Here is a 2,964-nt window from a genome sequence, read left to right as displayed (position 1 = left end):
CAGCTCTGAGTCCTTGCCTTGAGCTTTCGCAAGTTGCACAAGGTCGACAGGCTTTTCTAGCTCCTCTATCCTTGACAGTGTATCAGCAACCACGTTGTCCTTCCCTGAAATGTGGCGTATGTCCGTGGTGAACTGAGATATCAGGTCAAGATGGCGAAATTGCCTTGGTGAGCAGTTCGACTTGTGTGACGCGAAGGCGAAGCACAAAGGCTTGTGGTCGGTGTATACCGTAAATACTCGTAGCATGTGCCTGAAATATTTGATTGCGTTATATATTGCCAGCAACTCCCGGTCATACGGCGAATACTTTTGTTGAGCGGGGCTCAGCTTCTTCGAATAAAACGCAATTGGCTGCCAATCGTCCCCGTGCTTCTGCTGTAGCGCCGCGCCAACCGACGTGTCTGACGCGTCTGTGGCCAGTGCCAGAACAGCTTTACCGTCAGGGTGTGCTAGTAGAGCAGCATCACATAGACTTTTCTTACAGTCGTTAAAAGCCTTCATCGCATCACCCTTCAACACAACTGGCTGTGATCCTTTGGCTGATCCAATCAGTAAGTTGTGCAGTGGAGCTTGTAACTGTGCTGCTTGAGGAATAAAGCGACGATAGAAATTTATCATTCTCAAGAACCTTCTTAGCTCTTTGATGGTTTTCGGAGCTGGAAATGTCTCGACTGCTTCCACCTTCGCTGCCAGTGGTTTAGTTCCTTCCGCGGAAATGTGGTAACCGAGGAACTTTACCTCCGGTACGCCGAAGATACATTTGGAAGGGTTTATGACGATCCCGTAGTCACGAAGCTTGCCGAACAGCTGTTTCAGGTGTTCCGTGTGAGCCTCTTCATTCTCAGAGAAAACGAGAAAGTCATCCAAGTAGGCGAATACAAAGTCCATTTCTCTTGTGACTTCATCCACGAACCTTTGAAATGTCTGCCCAGCGTTCCTGAGTCCAAATGTCATATAAGGAAACTCGTACAATCCAAAGGGCGTCGCTATGGCAGTCTTCGCGATGTCGTCAGGATTTACCGGTATTTGGTTGTACGCTTTTACCAAGTCTATGGTGGAGAAGACTTTACAACCTGATAGCTGGTGGGCAAAGTCGTGGATGTGACGGAGGGGATAGCGGTCAGGGACTGTTCGCGCGTTTAACTGTCGATAATCCCCGCAGGGTCTCCAGCCGTTATCCTTCTTTGGTGCAAGGTGTAATGGCGAAGACCAGGGGCTTGACGATGGGCGTGCTGTTCCATTCTTGAGCATCGCTTCGAACTCCGCCTTGGCAATCTTCAGCTTATCTGGAGCTAGCCTTCTTGGAGTACAGTGCACCGGTGGTCCCTCGGTAGTCGTGATGTAGTGCAAAGTGTTGTGCTTTATTTCGCGATGAATACCGGGAGGCCGTGTTATCTCCGGGTACTCTCTCAGGATATCATTGTACTTCGACTCACCATGGAGGGTCTTAATGGAAAACACGGTGTCCTCTGGAGTCACGGCTGTGGCGATCGCTGACAGGAGTGTCGTACAGTCCAGCAAGCGCTTATGGCGGCAGTCGACGACTAAATTATAAAAACATAGGAAGTCAACCCCGATGATAGCCTTGGTGACGTCTGCTACGACGAACTGCCAACTGAAGTCTCGACGGAGCCCGAGATCCAGACTCAGCTGAACGTGACCGTAAGTACTGATGATTGACCCGTTAGCAGCGAAGAGTTCGTAATTGGTTTTTGGTCGATATTCGCGCAATGAAGTTTTAGGAAAGACGCAAAGATCGCTTCCGGTATCAACGAGGAATTGCATCTTTGATCGTCGGTCTGTGACGAATAAGCGACCGGAACTGGGGCAATCGCTGGCCGCCATTATCGATTGCCCTGATCGTTTCCCGATGAGAAGTCACACGGCTTCACGCATCTCGTCGCCTGCTGTTGGAACTTGAAGTGGTACCAGCACACTGGAAACTTGCGGTAGCTGGATTGCGAACGCTGCTGACTATTTCCGCGTCGCTGACTGTTGCTACGTTCACGGTGCTGCGGCTTACCTCCATTTCTGTATCTGGGACGAGATCGTGAACGCATTTCGCTGGAGAGCTCCTGCATCTGTCTCGTAAGTGCAGCAATTTGACTAGCCATTAGATCCATAGCTGAACTGCCGGGCTGGCTAGAGGCGCTTGCGACCTGTGGAGTACCTGGATTGATGTCCCATACACGGTCTGCTAGATCTGCCAAAGAATCGAGGGTTGACAGCGGCTGGGTTGCTACGGCTCCTTGAATGTTATGCGGCAAACGGCTAGTCCAAATGGTCTTCATAAAGTCCTCAGGAACGTCCGGGCCGGCGATATGCTGCAAGTGTCTTAAAAATTGCGAAGGCTTTCTGTCGCCTAATTCTTCGTGGAGCAAGAGTGTCTTCAGTTTCTTCTCCCGCGAAGCTGACAGGCGTTTAATAAGCTCGCTTTTTAACTTTTCATATTTGTTTGTTGCAGGCGGAGATATAATTATATCTTTAACTTCGGCTGCGTACTGCTGCTCTAGTTGCGATAGGACGTAATAAAATTTTGTCGTGTCGGAAGTAATGTTCGACAATATAAATTGGCCTTCCACTTGCTTGAACCACACCTCAGGTTCTTGTGGCCAAAACGCCGGTATCTTAACTCCGACACGGAATGTGTCGACACCAGTGGTAATGCGCTCGGTACCGTTATCTTTCGCAGGCGTGTTAACTTTAGCATCTTTAAAGCTATCTTTCTCTTCAGTATCAGACATTATGCTTGACTTACTGTTTCCTTAGGCTGTTGTTGTAATTATCCAGAAGAAAACTGCGATCTTCGTCCAAAATAGGGGTCACCAGTGTAGTTGTGGTAGCGGGATCTGACTCCAAAGAAAACAACCGAATCACTTTCACAGCTGTATTGTAGCAAAGCGGTACATAGTCTCAAGCACAAGCGAAGGAAAGATAATGTAAACAAATGCGTAAATCGTAAGC

At 48.9% G+C, this 2,964-nt stretch overlaps 1 protein-coding gene across 1 annotated transcript; it reads right to left on the bottom strand.

Moving 5' to 3' along the window:
* Positions 1–1,844: 1,844 nt before the first annotated feature.
* Positions 1,845–2,744, bottom strand: LOC134805419 (uncharacterized). Its single transcript, XM_063778728.1, has one exon. It carries the CDS (start codon positions 2,742–2,744, stop codon positions 1,845–1,847), a length of 900 nt encoding a protein of 299 aa, XP_063634798.1.
* Positions 2,745–2,964: the final 220 nt, after the last annotated feature.

The sequence above is a fragment of the Cydia splendana genome, unplaced genomic scaffold (genome assembly GCF_910591565.1).
Source record: "Cydia splendana unplaced genomic scaffold, ilCydSple1.2 scaffold_106_ctg1, whole genome shotgun sequence".
NCBI classification, from domain to species: Eukaryota; Metazoa; Arthropoda; class Insecta; order Lepidoptera; family Tortricidae; genus Cydia; species Cydia splendana.
The sequence above is the reverse complement of the archived record's forward strand: the minus strand, read 5'-3'. Positions and strand labels throughout refer to the sequence as shown.